Here is a 21937-nt window from a genome sequence, read left to right on the forward strand (position 1 = left end):
AAAGAAAAATATGCAATCATGATAATGCAGGATATTTGCATGCCTTTTTCTTTTGAGGGGGAAATGAACTGAAGGGGGTAGCACGGTAGTTAGCACTGCTGCCTCACAACGCCAATGAACCGAGTTCAATTCCCGGCTTGGGTCAGTGTCTGTGCAGAGTCTGCACTTTCTCCCTGCTGTTGCATGGGTTTCCTTCGGGTGCCCCGTTTTCCTCCCACACTCCAAAAACATGCAGATTAGGTTAATTGGCCGTGCTAAATTGCCCCTTAGTGTCAGGGGGACTGGCAGCGTACATTGATGAGGATGAGAGGATGTGGCCTGGGTGGTACTGTTGTCGATGCAGCCTTGATGGGCTGAATGGCCTCCTTCAGCACTGTTTGATTCTATGAAATAAAAATGTCCAGTGCAGTCATCCTAAATTATAACCGCAAACATGATGAGGTATTTCATAATGAAGCACTTTTAAAATATTTACAGATTAAAATGTGAGAGCTTGGGCCCAATATCTGGCCACCTTCAAAAATGTGGAAGGTTCACAAAAGCAGAACTGTTGGTTAGCACGAGCAGATCATTTGACTGTGGAACATTAAGGATGCGAAACAGGCTGAAACCTGCATCATGACTTCCAGCTCTTTCTCCTGGAAAACCAGAAGGTTGCGGAGATCCATAAGACTGGCAAAGCTTTGTTTTTAAAGCAGAAGTCAATTCAACTTCTGAATTCGGAGTTTGTTAACGTTGCGTCCTGTGACTTGTGATTGAGTTAGTGCTGGTTCTCACAAATATCAAGGTCACTGCATTACAATAAAGTGTGGGATTAACAAAATACGTGAAACAGATTAAAATATTGTTACAACACTTTAGCAATCGCTAGACTCCAAAACAGCATATTACTGTGATTGCAAAACAGAAACCCAAATGTTTTCAAGCAACTACATCTCAGGATTTGAAACAGAAGATGAACAACATGCTTCCCCGAGCAACATGTTGGAGGCTTTTGTAATCCTTTCCTGGCATGTGAACATTGCTGCCAGGGCCAGCATCAGTTGCTCTCGAGAAAGTGACGGTGATCTGCTTTTTTGTACACCTGCAGTCTTGTTAGGAAGAGAGCTCCAGGTTTCTGACCCAGTGACAATGAAAGAATGCCTACCAATTCAAGACGGCGCCAGAGCGAGGTGACCTTTTTTGAGCTGTATACCCTCCAATTCTATCTTTTACTCTCATTACATTCTGCACCCTCTCCTTTCCTTCTCCCCATGCATTCTATGAATGGTATGCTTTGTCTGTACAGACTCCAAGAAGCAATACTTTTCACTGTGTACCAATACATATGACAATAATAAATCAAATCAAATCGATATATCCCAAGTCAAGATGGTAAATGCCATGGTAAACGCATTGGGTTATGGGGATAGGCTAGGCTGGATAAGACGCTCTTTTGGAGAGTCAGTGCAGACTCCATGGGCTGAATTGCCTCCTTCTGCACTGTAGTGTTTTTATGGATGCTATGGTGACTCGGAGGGGAACCTGCAGATGGTGATGTTCCCATTCATCTGTTGCCCTTGTCCTTCTAGGTGGTAGAGGTCACCGATTTGGGTAGTGCTGCCAAAGGATGCTTGACAGGTTACTGCAGTGCATCTTGTAAATGGCATACACTACTGCCACTGTGTGCCGACCTAGGTGTTGAATGTCTAGTCTAACACATGGGCATGGAACTATTCAAATCAAATAACAGAGACAAGAAAACTCACCAAACATAATGACCCTTTTATTACTCCTTTAGAGGTGATCTCATTTAATCCCCCATTGTTTAGAAGTTTAAAGGACTGTAAATGGGTAGGTTGCAAGCAAATGTATTGTGACAGCAATAAACTCTGAACTTCACTGTGTCTCAATTGCTGTTTTGGCTAACCTGTGAGTATATTTTTAAAATATAAATTTTCTTTGTGAGAAGAGTAAGTGCAAGTGACAAATATTTAAAGTTATAAGCAATTTATTGAAACTTCTGGAAGGGAAAGGTTAGACGTGCACTTCTTTATATATTGACGCAGAACACTTTAATAAACATCATTTACAAAGGATGCTTCGACTCAGCACAGGTGAATATACATTTTATTCATAAGATTTACCACTCCAGAAGGAGGCCATTTGGCCCATCGAGTCCACACTAACTCTTCGACAGAGCATTTTACCCAGGTCCTATCCTTGTAACCCCATGTATTTACCCTACTAATCCACCTAACCTGCAAATCTTTGGACTGTGGGAGGAAACCCATGCAGACATGGGGAGAATGTGCAGACTCCACACAGACAGTCACCCAAGGCTGGAATTGAACCCGGATCTCTGGTGCTGTGAGGCAGCAGTGGTAACCATTACGAGATTAACAAAATATGTGAAGCTATTCTACATGATGTAAAGTTGTGAGTACTTCACAACAGCTCAATGTAGCAGGAGCTTTATCCTGAATGTTATTCCTGAACTGAAAAGCCGGACACTGATGTTGAGGGCAACAGGTGAGAAATATTCATTAGTTCTACTTTGTACTCATTGAGCCAGTGGACTTCACATAGAATACTACAGTGCAGAAGAGGCCCTTCGGCCCATCAAGTTTGCACCAATGCATGAAAGGTTCTGACCTAATCCCACCTTGTCAGCCCTTGGCCCATAGCCTTGAATGTGTGGCATGCCAAGTATTCACCCAGGTACTTGTTAAAGAATGTGAGGCATCCTGCCTCCAGCACCCTCCCCAGCAGTGAAACTTAAACTCAGCATGTTAAATTCTGTTTGCTTTTTGTTAAAAAAAATACAAGCTGTCTTTGAAGTATCTATAGCTTGGACTATATCTTTAAAGCATTTCAAGTATTTATATTGTGTAAGACCGGAAACTTACTGGTGTATAAAATACCAGCTTCAGGATACACAGTTCTAAGATTCATGGAATCATTTGCAGCTTTGTAAAACATAATTCAGAAAAATCGCAACTGTACATTATGATATGGTTCGATGATGTCAAAGAAACTGTTACAGAAAGTACTGAGTTTTAACAAAAAGTTCCAAACACAGGTATATCTCACAAAGCAGATAATAGTTACATTCTGCGGCATTCCTATCTCTTTAACCTTGAATAGGATTGTGTGGGCTGCATAAACTTCTCAATGAGAGACTGGATTTTGTCAGCCTTGCTCGAAAGCATTTCTGTCTTAGATATTTTCAAGTACACACATTTAAGAAAGTTTAGGTTCCACTGAAAGAAGCTCGGCAAACTGTCCTGATACAAAGCACAGCCCAGTACAGCAATCCCGCTGGAGAGACCAAAAGAAGATGCAACTGTCAGAGCTTGCTTCAAATAATGGAAGCTCCATTTTGTTTCCTCCAGATAATGGAGAAAAACCACAGTCCAGTTTGACAAAGTACAGCACAGGAACAGGCCCTTCGGCCCTCCAAGGCTGTGCCAATCATGGTGCCCTAACTAAGCCAAAAAGAACCTTCTCCCTTACTAGGTCCGTATCCCTTTATTCCCTCCCTATTTATGCACCCATCCAAATGCCTCTTAATGTTAATGTGCCGGCTTCCGGCACCTAGCAGCGTGTTCCAGGCACCCACCACTCTGTGTGAAAAGCTTTCCCTGAACATTTCTCTTAAACTTTCCCCCTTGAATCTTGAGCCTGTGCTCCCTTGTAATTGACACATCCGCCCTAGGAAAAAGCCTTTGACTACCCACCCTGTCTGCGCCTTTCATAATTTTATAGCCCTCTATCAGGTGTTCCTTCAACCTCCGTCTTTCCAGTGAAAACACTCCTGATATATTGAACCTCTCCTCATAGTCAATTGTGTAGGGTGTTGGTGAGACCATATCTAGAGTATTGCGTGCAGTTTTGGTGTCCTTATCTGAGGAAGGATGTTCTTGCTATAGAGGGAGTACAGTAAAGGTCTACCAAGCTGATTCTTGGGATGGCAGGTCTGTCATATGAGGAAAGATTAAGTCAATTAGGATTATCTTCATTCCGGTTTAGAAGAGTGAGAGGGATCTCATAGAAACATATAAAATTCTAACAAAGTTAGACACAGCAGGCTCAGAAAGAATGTTCCCAATGGCAGGGGACTCCAGAACTAGGGGCCATAGTTCGAGGATAACGGGTAAACCTTTTAGAAATGAAGTGAGGAGAAATTTCTTCACCCAGAGGATACTGAATGTGTGGAATTTGCTATCGCAGAATGTTGTTAAGGCCTAAACTTTGTCTGATTTCAAGAAGAAATTAGATATAGTTCGTGGGGCTAAAGGGATCAAAGGGTATGGGGGGAAAGTGGTGGTGGGGGGGGGGTGTTCAGGATATTGAATTCGATGATCAGCCATGATCAAAACAAATGGCAGAGTAGGCTTGAAAGTCTGAATGGCCTACCCCTGCTTCTAGTTTCTGTATGTTCCTATGTTAAAGAAGGTTTGGATCCTGAGCATCTTTAGATGCAAAGATTGTGGCCTGGGCACCTGTCACTCTCTGTGCGTTATCAATCTAAATAAGCCCTTTGGTCCCATCTAAATATACCAGTCTTGGTGCAAGATACTAAGGTTGAAGGGGCAGTTTTTAGCTCCTCCAGTTTTCACAGAGGCCTCTTCCTTTCCAGTCCCTTCTCTTCTATTCATTTTGAAGAGTAACTGCCACTTTCATGGTTGACACTGACTGCACGGGGTTATTTTGCTGTGATGTTCTACCATTTCGGAAGGAGGAGACAACTTGACTCATTTCGCTCACAGTTTTACTCTGCTATTTAGAGACTACCTAAGTACATTCTCAACAAAGCTCAAGCTGTCAAGATGCTTGCCAGAAACCTCTTCCGATTCAGCAGTGCAAGATTTCAACTTTTAATTTAATTTTCTCCTGGGATGGTTCAAACAACCTCTCTGCTTCCCAACACTCATGTCTCATTCACAGAAAGTCTAGAAACATTTCTATCAGGTTTCATTGTAAAATAAACTGTGCTTAACATTTTCTTCTCTTCCAGTTAGAAATTGCACTATGTCTTTCAAATGTATTTCTGCTTTCTGGTATTCTGTGTCATTCACTGCTGTGGTCTGGTTTACAGTCAGCCAAAGGTTCCTTGGCTTGCTGCAGTAAAGGTACAAAGCAGAAATCATTCTTCCACCATTTCTCAGCCAAGCTACTAGCTACAGTTTCTTCTCTGGCATCTCACCAGGCCTTCCATGAAGTAGCGTCACTTGTGTTGCAACAGGAGAATCTTTGAGCACTGTGCTAGCATGAACCATTTGGGGCAGCACGGTGGCACAATGGCTATCACTGCTGCCTCCCAGGGTCAGGATCGCGGGTTCAATTCTGGCCTTGGGTGACTGTCTGTGTGGAGACTGCACGTTCTCCTCATGTCTGCGTGGCTCTCCTCCAGCTGCTCTGGTTTCTTCCCACAAAGATTTGCAGGTTAGGTTGACTGGCCATGGTAAATTGTCAGGGGGTTTCGCAGTGTAAATACACGGGGTTATGGGGAGAGGGCCTGGGTGGGATTGTTGCTGGTGCAGGCTCAGTCGACTGAATGAGCTCCTTCTGCACTGTTGGGGTTTCACATTTTTATAGGAAAAACATCTTTACTTGTCACAGCAAGTTTGACAAAAACTGCCTTGCCCCAGTTTTCTCCCACCTGTTAGCTTCAGCTCCTGATAAGGTTACATGCGCCTATCTATATACGATGGCTAAACACTGTCATACCTCACCTGAGTAGCCATCCTCTCAGGTAAGCATCTCCACTCAGAATGCCTGTAGACTACTCAAGGACAGAAAGCATCACGTTTGAGCCTTACCCAGCACTTGGCTTCTGCTTAAGTACATTTTTCAGCATGGAGTAACTAAAATGTAATAATCAGAACTTTGGCTTTGATGTATTCCTCACTCTCAACCAGGGGCACTAATTCACCTCGGATCATTCCGACTGAAGCACAACTCACCTTGGAGATTTGGAGGACCGAGCACACAGATCAGCGATAGCTCTAATTCTACAGCCAACAATCCAGACTCATCTGGCTCTGCACTGGAAATCCCATCTTTCAAGATGGCCTATGTATACTTTGTGAATATCTTTCTCTGCATGACACTTTTTTTTTCTAAATTGTTCTTACTATGAACCAATACCCATTTAGCAAATGCATTGATTTTAGCAACGCAGACAAGAAAATGTCCTATTACAAAACAACTTAGCAATTAAATACTTCTGATTGGATTTCTGCCCTGATGCGGAGCTCATGGCGTTCAGAATGTTACAACTCCATTCACAAAGACTGCCCCAAATATTCCCTGGATGGTCTACAGGTCTCTGACCATAACTCCAGCAAGGTATTAGCAGAATCTTCAAGAGAATCAGTGTAAAGACTGGAATTGTCCAATTTGCAGTTCCCTGTGAATTTGTCAGTCTCCCATCAAAATTTGATGACCGTAACATGTTTTCCTTAAAGAGTTTGTTCAAAACCTTCAGGGACCCGGGTTCGATTCCTGGCTTGGATCACTGTCTGTGCAGAGTTTACACATTGTCCCCATGTCTGCATGGGTTTCCTCCAGGTGTTCTGGTTTCCTCCTACCATCCAAAGATGTGTGGGTTAGGTGCATTGGCCGTGCTAAATTGCCCTTTAGTGTCCCGGGATGCATAGGTTAGCGGGATTAGTGAGGTAAATATGTGGGATTAAGGGGATAGGGCCTGGGTGGGATTGTGGTCAGTGTAGGCTCAATGGGTTGAATAGCCTCCTTCGGCACTGTAGGTATTCTATGAAAATCATGAATGCCAATTAGTTACCTGGCATTTGGAATATCAGAAATGTGTTGAAATACTGTCCAATTGCCTGGCTAACTGCAGTTGCTACATTGATTCTTAGGAGGCTCAGATTATTCAGTGCAAAGCAGTCCACTTGATCAACTGCCCACCCACTTCTTTAATATCCACTCCCTCCAACCCCAGCGTGCTGCAGCTGCAGTCTGTTCTATTTAAAGGGTCTTCCGTAGCAATTCAAAGTTATTTGCACAAAACCTGAATCGAATCTTTGTTGGACCACAATGAGAAAGGGTGTGAAGTTCTTGTCACCATATTGTAAAAATGATATGCAGACATGAGAGGATGCAAAAAAAAAACAAAAAAAAAAGGAGTGTCTTTTAATCCATTCGTCCAGAATCAATTCAAGTGCAGACGTCCAACCCTTCAAGTTACAGGTGAGGCTCTTCCTCTGTAGTTCTAATACACATCAAAGTAAGAAGGGAAAAAAAAGGATGGTACAATTTTATGTACCAAGAAACATTCGCAAATGCCTTTTAGCACTGGGTTTCTTTGATCCGCAGACTGAGAGTGGAAATTCTGTGTCAACTGTGTATCAAACGCAGAGTGTAGACATACCAAACAAAGAGGATAATAGATGTTTAATTTGCTTCTGAGGCACCTAGGATACACATTGCACAGTATCTCTTGAGACAAGCCACGCCGGCAGGCTCAGGTGCAGTGCCCAAGCCTATTAATGAAATATATCATGTACAAGGAGGTAATTTATGTGACACAAGGCTGTAGTGTTTATTTATCTTTTGCTTTTAAAGGCAGACTGCTTTGATAGTCGTGGGAGCTGCCTTGGGCTTATTTATGTGAATCTCCACCTGCAACGCCAACAGATACGAGAGGAGTGCCGTACACTTTGATAGGCAACAGAGAGGGCGTCAAGAAATGAGGAACAGAAATAAATGCCATTTCCAAAGAAGAATATTATAGTTCATAATAAACACGAAAATGAATCATCTTAATTAGGTCCAAATATGTCCAAGTCATTGGTCATGGTAAAATTAATGCCCCAAGATTACATAGGTTAGATGAATTAGCCATGGTAAGTGTGTGAGGTTACGGGGATAGGATGAGAAAGAAGGCCTGGGTAAATTATTCTGTCAGAGTCGGTGCAGACTCTATGGGCCAAATGACCTTCTTCTGCACTGTAGGGGATTCCGTGCTTACAATCTTAGTTAACTGAGGCTTTTCATATCATACTTCTGTAGTTACAATCATTGGTGTTGCGCATCTTTTTCTCCAATGTGGATTTTTTTGGTTCTATTGATTGTTAGGGAAACAAAGGTCATTTTAAGGGATTTATGTTTGTACTGATCAACATTAGAAATAGGGTGAAGTTTTAAGTGTGCTTAATTTGATGTTTTTGTGCCCAAAAGAGTAAAACTTATAGTTAGATTCATGCAAGACAAAGGTGTTTTGTTCATGTGTGGGGTTTGCACAAGTTTCAACAGTGATTCTAAGTTTCTAAAAGTTTATTTGTTGGTGTCACTGGTAGGCTTATATTAAGGAAGTAACAAGCACATTTTTCGGACCGTGGGGACATAGGGGAGAACGTTCAAACTCCACGCAGATAGTGACCCAAGCTGGGAGTCGAACATGGGTCCCTGGCACTGTGAGGCAGCAGTGCTAACCACTATGCCACCCTCTATTGTCCTTAGAGAGAGTTACAGTGTCAAACATAAATAAAAGGCATAAGCATGTGGCCATTGCTTAGCAACTGGAGGCCCTTGTAAGGTGGAAAAGTGTAATAAATTGGCCTCATAAAAATAGCAAAATACACATGGACTCAGAACTTGAGGCAGCTCGTTACACAGATCTCTTGTGGCAAGACTAAACCCGTGAAAGCTACCGATTACATCACTCATGCATGCCTATACCTGCAAAAACATCAGTATGTTCATTCAATAGGAAAATGCTCACTGTAACGCGCTATAACAAAAAGCTTTTCAAGTTTTACTTTTAGCTGGATAGATATCAGTTTGACACTGGACACCGGGGAGTGAACATCTCTCAACTCTGCAAGGAGAAGCAGGTCAGGATAAGGGAGTTGCAAATATACAAGCTTCGTAAGGAAGAAGTTACAGTCCAGATACCAAGGAATTGGTACAGAAAGGATGTCTTAAGATACTGAAGGTAAGAGATAGAGACCAAGGTATTGTTCAGAAGAATTCAACGAAGAGTAAACAAAGTGCTCTGTGTTAAAGAGACAATCTTCTTGGAGATCAGGACGGTCTCAACTGAGATCTTGGGTTCATGTCGCATATTTGTAACCCCCATGACTAGCCTGGGTTTGCAAAACCTCACTTACTGTACTGTCTGGAGACAACACACATCTCTTTAACCTATGCCTAATGCTCTTCCCACTCACATTGTCTGCACCTTTAAGACTTGAATAGCAGATAAGTTGTAAAGACTCGCATTCTAATCAGTAATCTGTAAACTGGGTGTGCTATTATATGCTCTGTCTGAGGCCAGAACTCTCCATTCACCTGACGAAGGGGCAAACCCCAAAAGCTTGTGAGTTTACTATCAAATAAATTAGTTGGACTTTAACCTGATGTTGTGAGACTTCTTAAAGAGACAATGGCAGTAACCAGATTTAAAGTGGGACAGCAGATTCCAGAGGTAAATCAAAGGTCTTATGCCATTTTAATCATCTTGGAATTAAGAGTTATAGCAATTATGAACAGTTGGTATAACAGTCAAGACAAAGAAATCCTAAAGGGGTTAGTGTAAAACCTGGATACTGGATTCACTGTTAAAAATGGAGCGGTACTTTGTTTAAAAGTGCCATTTGGAAAACGTGCGATTGGATTTCAGAATGCAAACCATTAATAGAAAGCATTATTGTGAATGCCAATTTTGAAAGTTTTTATGGGAGTGGAGTTAGGAAACTTTCACATGACAATCACCTGGGGAGATTCTGAGGCAAAATCCACAGACATTCACGGCACAGTGATTAACATTGCTGCCTTACAGCATCAGGGACCCAGGATCAATTCCAGCCTCAGGTGATTGTGTGGAGTTTGCACTTTCTCCCCATGTATGCATGGGTTTTCTCTGGGTTTCCTCCCATAGTCGAAAGATGTGCAAGTTAGGTGGATAGGCCATGCTTACTTGTCCCTTAGTGTCCCAAGATGTGTTGATTAGGAGGGTATATATGTGGGGTTACAGGGATACTGCCGGGTAAGATGCTCTGTTGGAGAGTCAGTGTAGACTCGTTAGGCTGAATGGCCTCCTTCTGTACTGTAGTGATTCTATGATTCTCTCGAGGTTCACAGTAGAGAGCGTATTTAACCATAGCCACCTTGTGTGTTTGAAGGGGTGTGGTGTTATTGAGACCATTGTAGCTTAAAATATACTTGTAATCCATGTTAATCTTAAAATCTGTGTGAATTTATTAAACTAAAAGGGAGTAAAGGAGCATTGCATCATAATTCAATCTTTTCATGTTTAATAAATTTTTTTTTGTTCTTACAACTAATTAGTGGTTCTGTGATTCTGTTCCTCCACATTTTATTTAGAATGTAATAGAAGTTATGTGGACCAGGGTTCCATTCTGAAATCTTCCTGTCCAGTTACAACATCATACCACGTGTACGACTTGTCTCTTGTACCTGGGTTACAAAACCCATATAAACATTAGGGACAGCATTATGTGTCACCTTAGTGCAAATGAAAAATAAATGGATGACAATATTTTTAAGTTTATTTGTTAGTGTCACAAGTAGATTTACATTAACACTGCAATGAAGTTACTGTGAAAATCCCCTAGTTGGCACACTCTGACGCCTGTTTGGGTACAATAAGGGAGAATTTTTAAAAACATAGCCAATGCACCAACACAGCACACCTTTCGGACTGTAGGAGGAAACTGGAGCTCCCGGAGGAAACCCACGCAGACGCGAGGAAAATGTGCAAACTCCACACAGACAGTGACCCAAACGGGAATTGAACCCAGGTCCCTGACACTGTGAGGCTGTGCTAACCAGTGTGCCACCGTGCTGCAATAAGAATACCACAATAACAATTTAATACTTACTTGAGAGTTTTACTCTAGAGGTATACATCTATTTCCAAAGTAAAATCAATGCCCCTCACATTTATACATCCTTGGCTGCTGTCTTTACTTTGTCCTGTGCTTTCTCTTGCTCCCAAGTGCAACCCTGACCACTATGAGATAATAACTCATGGCCTGTCAAAGCAGGGAAGTCTGATTTTGTGCAAACTTGCATCAAAACATTCTGCTTTTCGTTTGCCACTCTTCATCTTGTCCAAGATGCAGCCAAGTTATCTGCTTCAGCGATACAACTAATACTGCACTCTGTAACCAGTCACCATTGCAAAGGTTTCTGGAAAGCACACCATCCAATATCACCTCATCTGACAACGAATAACATGGATTCAACAGTTTAAATCTGTTGTTGTCTGCGCACAGCATCAGAATTTCAAAATGCCTGCCTGCAAAGCTTTCACTTTTCTAGATCATTATTATAGACTGCTCACAAATTCTTATTCAGCTGCTCTGTTCAACTCTGCTCTGCAAAGTGAATTGGTACACAGTAATTCTCAGATACTTGTCCATTTGCTTACCTTCCACTGCAGCGAATGAAACCACTGATCTCGCAGATAACTGTTAGCTGCCTGAAAAGAAGTTGACAAGATGTTAATCACACAGGAAAATTAAACATAACATAAACACCTAATTGCACAGGTCATTAAAGTTTGGGTGATTGTACTGCACTGGACCATAACACAACAAAAGTGCGTCAAATCTGTCTGTTTCTGTAACATACATAAGAGACAATTAAACAAGTGCATTTTAAATTATCTTAGGAATCAATGCTTTAGTACGGACAGTGTGTACTCCGGATTCACTGTCTAGAACATAACAGATTTGCTGTCATTAACAATTTGGGGTCAAATACACCGAGGGGAAAACCACCCACTGAGAAAAAGTATCTCTGGGGATTCACTGAACTTATGATTGGGAAAATCTCTGCAGAATTTCAGAGCTCATGCTAACTGGAAACTCAAGATCTTAAAGATTCTCGATTCCATGGTCAGACTTGTGATGCATCAGCAAAGAAGAACTAAAGCTTTCTAAAAATTGAAAGGCACGTGCTAAAATTCACTACAGAGAAAATAACTGGTCAAAGGTCAGGCTCTTCCAAAGACAGAACTTCAAATTCTTCACATTCTGGGGAAGTAACTTCTTTTAAAAATCAGGTCCTTAAAAGTGACCTTGTTTGGTATTGATATTATTGGTTGGTAATAGTTGGTTCAAAGGAGTGGAGATATCGGGAGTAATTTCAATGCCTCTAACCCCTCTCCCCACAAAACAGGGCAGGTGAGGAAGCAGTCAAAACATAAAAATTGGGAAACTCCAAACACAAAGCACCTCCAACATGTCCACTTTTGATGCAAGGTTATTGAGCAGTGGGTGAGTAACCTGCTCTTCAGAGATGGGCCCTGATTTTAAATAATTAAATGCCTCACATTTTAACTCTTGTTTTCAAATTAATGCTGACTGCTTTGTTGCCAAAGTCTTGAAAGGCCTCACAGCTGAAAGGACTTGAGGCAGTTGGAAGCAACAGGCAATGTGCTTTTCCAGTACTGCTTGTAGGCCAGAAGGAAGAGGAGTGCCTTCCTCCATCTCAGATCCAAGGTGGCGAAGGCATTCAGTATACTTGGTTTAATTAAGAACATAAGAAATAGGAGCAGGTCAGGACATCGAATAAAGGAGTTGGGACATCTTGAAGTTGTATTGACAAGGCCACACTTGGAATACTGTACACAATTCTGGCCACCCTATAATAGAAATAGTATTATTAAACTAGAAAGAGTATAGAAAAGATTTACTCGGATGCTACCGGGCTTGATGGTTTGAGTTATAAGAAGAGGCTGGATAGACTGGGACTTTTTTTTCCTGGAGCATAGGAGGTTTAAGGGTGACCTTATGGAGGTCTATAAAATAATGAGGGGATAGATCAGCTTGATAGTCAACATTTTTTCCCAAAGGTATGGGAGTTTAAAACCAGAGGGCATAGGTTTAAGATAGAACATAGAACACTACAGCACAAACAGGCCCTTCGGCCCACAAGTTGCGCCGATCACTTCTATACCTACTAAGCCATAGACCTATCTATAACCCCCAATCCCATTAGATCCCATATACTCACCCAGAAGTCTTTTAAAAGACCCCAGTGAGTTTGCCTCCACCACCACCGACGGCAGCCGATTCCATTCACTCACCACCCTCAGAGTGAAAAACTTACCCCTAACATCTCCTCTGTAAGATGGAAGGGAAGAGATACAAAAGGGTCCAGGGAGGCAATTTTTTTCACTCAAAGGGAACAAGAAGCACTAATAGAGGCTAGTACAATTTTGTCTTTTAAACAGCATTTGAATAATTACATGGGTAAGATGGAGATAGAAGGATATGGGCCAAATGCACGCAATTGGGAATAGCTTAGTGGTTAAAAACTGGGCAGCATGGACAAGTTGGGCTGAAGGGCCTGTTTCCATGCCGTAAACCTCTATGACTCTAAGTTCCTGTTGTCGTGGTGGTATTTACATTTTCAGTTCCTGCAGAATTGTCGACTCCTTGCTCTAACTGAAAGAATTGGCGATGAAATGAAATACCTCCAACCTTTGTGCGGTCACAGAAGCAACATAAAAATGGGAATGAGCCCAGGCTTTGACATTAATCCATTAATGACAAGGTAAATACTGCAAGCCCTTGCAAGCTCTGGCCTCTCTGTAAAATATTGGCAGTGGTTCTGGTTGCTATCTCCTATTACACTGTACATCATTTCTGTTCTTTTTGATTAAAAAATATTTGAAACACAAAACTCATGACAAAAAAAAATTGTCTGTGTTAGGAAGCATATGGACACACTTAGAGATTTTTTTTCAAACACCTAGTCATAGTGAATTGTCTATAATGCACGGTTTGATTTTATTTTTGCAACTCAGTCCATTAGCAACTTTGCTAATCATTATCTATTTGTGAATGAACTAAAAATATTTTAATATCAAAGTTTCATTTTTCAATGAATTTCTGTTCACATATCACTTAACATAAGGCCCTAAATTTTCTGGCCATTCACGCCAGTGGGATTCTCTGGTTTCACTACAGTGACGCAGATTTGACTGAGCGCCAAATTCTCCATCTTCGCTTGCAGCGACGGTGGGATGTGAACGGCTGGAAAATTCTGGCCGGGGAATAGGAAAGGAGTGGGCCATTTGGCCCTTCAAACCCACTCCTTCATTCAATATTCTCATGACTGATTCTTCTACCTGAATTTCACTTTTTCCACACTGTCCCCAGATCTGTTAATTTGCATCATATTGAAGCATCTATCGATAATATCACAAATTATTTAGTGTATTCATTTTACTGCTCACTTAAATATTTGTTATTTGCTCTTCTGTCCACGCCATTTCTCATGACAATGGCAAACCCAATCATGGCCACCAGTTGTCTTTGAGGGTCACCTACCAGACAGTTACTGACTCCTCGAGATGGCACTTGCTAACTGGGCACCAAACCTACCTCTGATCCAATTAGAATCTTAGAATCCATACAGTGCACAGAAAGGCTACTTGGCCCATTGAGTTTGCATCGACAACAATCCCCCCCCAAGCCCTATTCCCGTCGCCCCACATATTTACCCTGCTAATCCCTCTAACTTACACATCCTAGGACACTAAGGGGAAATTTAGCATGACCAATCAACCTAACCTAAATATCTTGGGACTGTGGGAGGAAGTGGGAGCACCCGGAGGAAACCCCACACAGAGAACGTACAAACTCCACACAGTGACCCAGGCCGGGAATCGAATCCAGGTCCCTGGAGCTGTGAGGCAACAGTGCCAACCACTGTGCCACCGTGCCAATGCCTATCAAAATAAAGTTACATCAGTGATGCTGACATGGTGCAAGGGGTGACGAAACGATCCGGGTATCGCGTCCCCCACTCCAGATTTAAAATTCAGCCAGAAATGACCAGTAGTACATTGGTAATCACGCCCAAAGTGCTGCCCCATCTGTCTTTGAAGTTGGCAAATAGGTGGTAAATTGTGGGATTACACTGCCTCTAGCTTTTCCCTTTTACTTGGAGGTAAAAGCTTCCCCCAGGCTGGACAAATGAGATTGGGGGTTTAACATATGGAAGGTTCTTTTAGACAGGCACATGTCCTGTATTTTCGAACACAAGGTGGGCCATATGGCAGCACTTCTCCAACATATCACCGCAGAAGAAGTTGCATTCGCCACGATGCTGCGTCTGGTAATCAATGCCAGACACCCTCACACACACACAAAAAAAATCATTTCTGGAAATACTCAAACCTAATCTAAATTTATTTGACAACGTTAAAATAGAGAAGTTTCTGTGGCTGCAGCCAATCCTGATGCAACTATCCTTCATATCTGGGAAAAGGGCCAATAACCATTTATTTCATTTCTCTCTTAAATAGCATGCAGGCAAACATTCCAGATTTCCTAAGGGAAGGATCAACAATTATAATGGCAACTGATGCTGATTGTGGGGGGAGGAATAGGGGGAGAGAACAGACGGAGAAGAGCTGCAGTAAGCATTTTTTTCTTGAAAAAGTTTTATGGCCATTTTAGGAAGTAATTTCAAATGACAGCTTTTGAAAAAATATTTAATAGTGACTAAACATTGGAAATGAAATATTTCACCAGTTAGTATAATACTTGCAAAATTATTACCTTTTAAAATGATTTAAAAATTTGAGATTTAAGTGCGATCTGCGCTGGGCGTCTGGCCCCGAGTGGGGAGCCCAGCGCCCGGATTTCCAGCGCCATCATCTCCATGCTGGAAATAGGCGTGGAGACGCATTACAAATGCTGGGTGACATTTCAACGTATTTTAAGTATAATTAGCCAGCCCAGGACTGAAATCTCCAGGCCCGCTAGCCTCTCCCGGCAACCACCGCCACCCCCCCCCCCCCCCCCCCAACCCCCCACCCCACCCCCGACCCTGCCAGGAGTGGTTCACTCCAGCGGGGATGACTATAGCTCCCCACTTGCGCTGAACTGGTGGCGTGACCCTGTTAGAGTGAAAGGAGGTGCAATCGGGTTCCCTCCTCTTCCCCCAAAGGGTTGGGGGCCAGGGGGAGTGCCCCATGGGCACTGGCACCTAGGCAGTGCCAGCCTGGGCCCCAGCACTGTGCAAGGGGAAAAGTAATAGTGCCAAGGGAGTGGGGCTTGAGGAGGTGGGGCCTTTTGAGAGTGGGGCATCCCGCTGCCACTCTGCAGTCTGGATCGGTGGGAGAGGGAGGCCAGCAATCAGAGCTGCAAAGGGGGGGGGCGGTGCAGGCACTGCAGGGAGAGTGTGGGGATTGGGGCGATCGGGGCTGCCAGTGGGGGAGGGCAAGGCCCGAGCATGCTTGGGAATGGGGGTTGGGGCAACCGGCCTTGTGGGTGGGTGTGAGAGGCCAGCGGCGCGAGGGTCACGGGGCTAGCCAACAATTGGACCGCTCACATGCACCAATTTCGGTGCTGACAGAGTGGCACATGTGCAGTGGCCTGCTCAGCGCTGTGCTGCTGGTCTCCAGGGTGGGAATAGGCCTGGCCCACTGATTTTGTTCATGATTTACACTGGTGCTTTTTGCTGTGCACAGAGCGTGGGAGATTCTTCTTTGAACTCCCACTGAAAAAACCAGCATGATTTACTCCAGTTTACACGCGAATTCGACTCAGAAATCTTCGGGGAGAATTGCTCCCAACATTTCTTAAAAAAGCACCTCATACAGCAATGTAATCACATCAAATGGGTTTGAAAGAGTACATTTTTTTGGATGAAAAATATTTACACTATCAAAAAAGAGCTCAGCTCAGCGTTAATAAGTTTGGGTCAAGCATGTGATAAAGGCCACCTAAGTTTACGAGTTTTAAAATGGAGGATTAACAATGTTTAACATTCCAACCAGTGACTGGCTAGTCTGCAATTGGCAACATATAACAATGGCATCATTAGCATCAATAAACACCAGGGCTTTTAGCAAATGATGTCCGTTGACAAAGAACCTTATAAATGACTACTGGACAATATTTTTGCTTTGGAGCTCCGTGCTGTAAAAGTGCACTGTTGAGTGTAATCAGCTAAGTTAACAGCCAGCCCTTCAAACATAATAAGCACCAAATGTTGGTTCCATTCCATCCCAGCCCTGGGGTTTATTATTCTGTGAATCACAATATGACTTTTTAACTATTGTTTTCATTGGAGTGTCAGAGAAGTGGCGGGGGGGGGAACCTGATAGAGGTTTACAAGATTATAACAGGCTTGGATCGAGTGGATAGTCAGAGTCTTTTTCCCAGGGTTGAAGGGGTCAATTATTCAAGGGCATAGTTGAAAGTGAGAGGGGAAAGTTTAAAAGGGAAGTGAGGGGCAAGTTTTTCACACAGATGGTGGTGAATGCCTGGAATGTGCTGCCGGGGGAAGTGATGGAAGCTGATTCTATCGCAATCATCTGGATAGATACATGAATAGGCAGGGAATAGAGGAATATGGACCACGTGGAGGCAAGAAACTTACCAGGGAGGCACCCCAAGATGTATAAGTTGGGGGGATTAGCAGGTTAAATATGTGGGGTTACAGGGATAGGGTCTGGGTGGAATGGTCTGTCAGATAGTCAGTGCTGACTCGATAAGCCAAATGGCCTCCTTCTGCACTGTGGAGATTCTAAGATTGTATCAGGATTGTAACTGATCCTGATTGAATTCACTGAGGAGTTAGATTTGTTGAGATACTTGCTGGGTGAAATGTATTAAGAAATACAAATGCTATATTCAGTATCAATTTATTTGATTAAAATACATCTAGATTACTAAGTCTGATCAGAACACAGAAGCTGAGAGAGGCACCTTATGTAACTGCAACGGCAGAGAAACTAACAGCGTTAAACATGGAAATCCATAAATTGCCATTCCACACTGAACTGAGGAGAATCTATCGAAAATCACTGCTAAAAGGAGCAGAAAAGTTTACGCCTCATCAAGTTGAGTTGTAATGGGGTTTTTAATCATGTTCTAAGTCATAATATGTGGGCGATACGGTGGCACAGTGGTTACACGGCTGCCTCACAGGGTTAGGAACCCGGGTTCAATTCCCGGCTTGGGTCACTGTCTGTGTGCAGAGTCTGCATGTTCCTCCCAAGTCTGCATGGGTGTCCTCCAAGTGCTCCAATTTTCTTCCACAGTCCAGAAGATGTACTCATTAGATGCAGTGGTCACGCTAAATTCTCCCTCAGTGTACCTGAACAGGCGCCAGAGTGTGGCTGCTCAGGAATTTTTTACGGTAACTTCATTGCAGTGTTAACGTAAGCCTACTTGCGACACTAGTAAATAAATTTTAAACAAATGCTTGAATGCCGCTCTGGCCCTGGAAAACTAATTCTATATTTGTGTAAAGCCAATTTTTTCAATCATGATAAATATTCTATTGTTTTCTTTTTTTTTAAAGTTTATGATGCTTCAGCTTCTAATGTGTATGTCCCAATCTATATTTCACTCCCCATAAAATTTATAAAAGGTTAAAGAGACGTTATACATTTTATTTCCCGATTTGCTGGCTGTGACGATTCTTCAGTGTGATTGGCTAATTACCCTTCATGATGACATCACTGTTGCTGGGTGCCTGGAGATCCCTTTGATTTAGTACTAGATTCAGATTAATGTTGGGAAAAGTGAATTCCATTCTGTAGTGATCACTAGATCTTTGAAGGCAGCTTTCTCCAAGGTCAGCAGCAGATGTCACATCACCACTGGCCGCAAAACCCACACCCAATTATTGAGAGGTAAGTGGCAATTATTGGTTTTAGCTAAAAACTTTCCCCCTGCAAAACCTTCACACATTTGTGGTCACCTTCCCCTGTAATCTCCCACTGCTTTTCCACCTAGGACACTCATCAATTTTTACAGATGCACCACAGAAAGCATTCTTCACGCATTTATCACAGCTTGGTATGGCTCCTGCTCTGACCAAGACCACAAGAAGCACACAAAAAGTTGTGAACGTAGCCCAGCCCAGCAAGCAAACCAGCCTCCCATCCAATGGCTCCATCTATATTTCCTGCTGCCTCGGAAAAGTAGCCAGCATAATCAAGGACCCCACGCACCCTGGACATACTCTCTTCCACTTTTTTCCATTAGGAAAAAGAGACAAAACACATACCAACTGATCACCTTCTTCCCTACTTCCATCTGACTTTTGAATGGACCCACCTTATATTAAGCTGATCTTTCGATATAGCCTAGCAAATGACTGTAACACTATAATCTGCACCCTATCCTTTCCTTCTCTCCTATGCACTCCATGAATTGTATGTTTTGTCTGTATAGCATGCAAGAAACAATACTTTTCACTGTATACTAATACATGTCATAGTAATAAATCAAATCAAATCATAAGTCTAAAAACATATACCAACTGACTCAAGAACATCTTCTTCCCTGCTGCCATCAGACTTTTGAATGGTCCTATCACATATTAAGCTGATCTTTCTCGACACCCTAGCTATAATGGTAACACTATATTCTGCACCCTATCCATTCCTTCTCTCCATGCACTCTACAAACAGTAGCTTGCTTTGTCTGTATAATGCGCACGCAACAATGCTGTTCACTGTATCCCAATACATGTGACAATAATAAATCAATTCAATTCAATTCAACCCTTCCTCCCAAAACAAGGTAACTGCAAATAGCTCACAGTGAAATGCTTGTGTTTTGAGTTTCTCCGAGAGCTTACCTGAAGTAGAACTGTGCCTCCTGGGATGGTGAGCTGTAAACAGTACTTAGGTGCATTCTCCCATGACAACAGCTGAACGTCCTCAATAGCACTGTATGAGATGGCATTCTCCATATAGCCAGCAGGCTGCAAAGAAAGCAAAAAGCATTCTGCATTAAATCACCTGTTTAAATGGTAACTCAGTAAACAGATCAGTTATTGTGCGCTTTTCTTGTGAGTGCTTGGTGACATTGTTGGGAGGTAACGATGTCCAGTAAGAGTATTAATTCTGCCAATCTATGTGGCTCAGTGCATCAAAACAGCATTCTAGGCCATTTAGTAGTGAGATTTGGTGGCAAGCCCAGTGATTTATGCAATCTGATTTTCCCAGTCACAAATGGACCTCTCTCAGCTGAAGACCTTAAAAGGGAGAGAAGAATATCTGCTTTGATTTGGATCATTGTTAAGTGTAGCATACCAGCTAGATCTGGTACCAGCTAGAGGAAATACAATTTGCCATTTGTTTTATTTATTTTTGCTATTTATTTTCTCATTGGTCAAGAGCTGCACAATACTACATGGAAATAAACAATTTTCAGTGGCACAAAACCAGAGGATCACAACAGTGCAAAAAAAGGCCATCCGGCCCATTCAGTCTGCGCCAACTCTCTGAGAAAGTAGCCCACGTTAATCATAGAACCCTTAGCATACATTGCAGAAGAAGGCCATTTGGCCCACTGAATCTGTACCAACCACAATCCCACTCAGGCCTTATTCCCATAACTCCACAAACTTTCCCTGCTAATCCCCTGACACTTGAGTCAATTTTTAGCATGATTAATCAACCTGACCCACACGTCTTTGGACTGCGGGAGGAAACCAGAGCACCCAAGATAAACTCACGCACTTACGGGAGAACGTGCAAACTCCACACAGACAGTGACCCGAGGCCGGAATTGAACCCAGGTCCCTGGCGCCGTGAGGCAGCAGTGCTAATCACTGTGTCACCGTGCCGCCCGTGGGCCCAACCCTCCTCCTTACCCCTGTAAAAAGTCACTACTCGTTTTGCGTCAAAATTGAAATATTTAGCCCTGCCCTGTACCTAGAAGCTCTGCTAACACTGAACAAGCACAAATGAACCTTGTGTCTCCAAACTGTCCTTAACAAGATGGATTAACATTAAACAACTGTATCTTCACCTGCAAAACCTAGCAATGAGAATTCTGCACAAGCCATTTTCTTTGGTTCCTGGCCAAAAATTATAATACTGAATATTTACATAGAGAAAAATAGTTTCTCTATAAACAGCCGCTCAATTTATTCATAGAAGTGTTGTGGTTTGCCAGAATATGCCACACATCACAGGGGAAAACAGGCAAAGAACAAATCAACAGGTTGCTTTCCATCTCTCCAAATCAACAGTAGAGATATATTTGTCTTACACACAGGTTTAAAACATTCATACTAGTCATTAGTATTGAAGTACAGCTGCAATTTTTCAGGTTGAACATTAGTCCCGCTTACAAAAGAAAGAACAACTTGCATTTTTAATGCACTTTTTATGGCCTCAAAGCATCCAAAAAGCACTTTGCCACCAATGGAGCACTTTGGAAGTGCAGTCACTGTGGTGAAATAGGAAAGCACTGCAGCAAGAGGCTCACAAAAAGCAATGTGATAATGAACAGATAATCTGCTTTCAAAATGACTCAGTTCTTCTGAAGCACTGACACCAGCAATTCCACAGGAATTACACTACTATGTGGAGTACGTGTTTCTCACAGAAGTTTGGATACAACTTCTCTATTAAAGACAAAAGCAGCTTTAATTCTGTTAATAAGCCTCTGTTGCTGGGAGGAAATGAACTCTGTAATATTTGAAGAGGCAAATTCTTCCCCAGCACAGAAGGAACAAGACAGAAACTGGATAATAAAAGCTCTTTGACCAACAGAAAACGGATTACAAAAAGTAAAAGTCACAAATGGTGCAAGGTTGCACCAAGTGAGAAATACTATTGGGGGCAGTCACTATAAGTGATGAAATTTAATGTAGTTTTTCAGAAGGAAGACTGGCAGTGTCTTAGACACATGCCTTACTGACAATATTGAAAAGAAATGATGTGGAGATCCGACATTGGGCTGGAGTGGGCACAGTAAGAAGTCTCACAACACCAGGTGCTCCGGTTTCCTCCCACAGTCTAAAGATGTGCAGGTTAAGTTGATTGGCCATACTAAATTGCCTCTTTGTATGTCAAGGTATAGTCCAACAGGTTTATTTGGAATCACGAACTTTGCGCGCGCTGCCCCTTCATCAGGTGAGTGGAGAATATTGAATAGGAGATTCAAATCTCCTGCATCTGCACGTGACC

At 42.5% G+C, this 21937-nt stretch overlaps 1 protein-coding gene across 2 annotated transcripts in view; it reads right to left on the minus strand.

Moving 5' to 3' along the window:
* The window catches only part of cmip (c-Maf inducing protein), a 227149-nt gene that overhangs the window by 86591 nt on the left and 118621 nt on the right, over positions 1-21937 (minus strand). For both annotated transcript variants that reach the window (XM_080186763.1, XM_080186762.1), the window contains exons 2-3: positions 19594-19719; positions 11405-11455 (exon numbers count right to left, since the gene is read on the minus strand). In XM_080186763.1, coding sequence (XP_080042889.1) covers positions 11405-11455; positions 19594-19719 — 177 coding nt within the window. The remainder of the gene's footprint in view (positions 1-11404; positions 11456-19593; positions 19720-21937) is intronic.

The sequence above is a fragment of the Carcharhinus amblyrhynchos genome, chromosome 4, assembly GCF_965287045.1.
Source record: "Carcharhinus amblyrhynchos chromosome 4, sCarAmb.v2.hapA, whole genome shotgun sequence".
Taxonomy (NCBI): domain Eukaryota; kingdom Metazoa; phylum Chordata; class Chondrichthyes; order Carcharhiniformes; family Carcharhinidae; genus Carcharhinus; species Carcharhinus amblyrhynchos.